At 43.4% G+C, this 760-nt stretch overlaps 1 protein-coding gene across 2 annotated transcripts in view; it reads right to left on the bottom strand.

The window, feature by feature from the left end:
* The window catches only part of LOC119588776 (protein Gawky-like), a gene marked incomplete in the record, with an annotated part of 110804 nt that overhangs the window by 3954 nt on the left and 106090 nt on the right, over nt 1–760 (bottom strand). For both annotated transcript variants that reach the window (XM_037937420.1, XM_037937419.1), the window contains 1 exon segment: nt 315–675. In XM_037937420.1, the coding sequence (XP_037793348.1) occupies nt 315–675 (361 nt within the window).

Raw genomic sequence — 760 nt, 5'->3', positions numbered from 1 at the left:
CACCTTACAGCTAATCCTCTTGCCAATAAATAATGTACCACTTTAAATTGAAGAATTACAATTTAAAGAAGTCTTTGAACGATATCTTCAAGACTCGCTTAACGGTAAATGATTAATACAAAATGTAAAACTCCTCAGATATCTTACACCTATGCTAAGCGTTTCAGTCCTATCCCTTCTCATGAAATGGAATGCCAACTACTCAGAACTTTATCTAAACGAACTTTAGCATAACAGTGTAGTTCTCCCTACCATCCCTGCTCTTGAAATATTTCCATTTTTCCTACGCTTAATGAAAAATAATTTTAAGATACCTGAGGTGTAAGGTTCCTAAGGATTAGCCAGGTGGAGGGCAGCTGGGAGGGGAGCTGGGAGTTGGTCCAGGCTCCTGGGGCAGCTACAACTGCAGCAGAATGTAAGGCACTACTTGGGGGGTTCCTCTGCTGCTCCCCTGACCATGATGTGGATCTGCCAAGGGCACCCCATGACCCTCCACTGACCCCTACACCAATCTTGTTGTTACTGCTTCCTACACTCATTCCTGGTGGTGGTCCCCGCAGCTTGTTCCCTGGAGCTCCCCAGAGTTCTGAAGCCAGGTTATTACTTCCACCTTGGCTAGATTCATTCCAAGCTGACCCACTTTTGCCATTGGTCCCACTGCTCAACTTGTTGTCCCTGTATATTTAAGAAATAGGAGGAAATTTGCTTCATTAAATATGTACACCTAAAGAAAGCCACATGAAGATAAGAAAAGAAAAAG

This window comes from Penaeus monodon, chromosome 24 (assembly GCF_015228065.2).
Source record: "Penaeus monodon isolate SGIC_2016 chromosome 24, NSTDA_Pmon_1, whole genome shotgun sequence".
Taxonomy (NCBI): domain Eukaryota; kingdom Metazoa; phylum Arthropoda; class Malacostraca; order Decapoda; family Penaeidae; genus Penaeus; species Penaeus monodon.
Note: the sequence above shows the minus strand (reverse complement) of the source record. Positions and strands in the feature narration are given on the sequence as shown.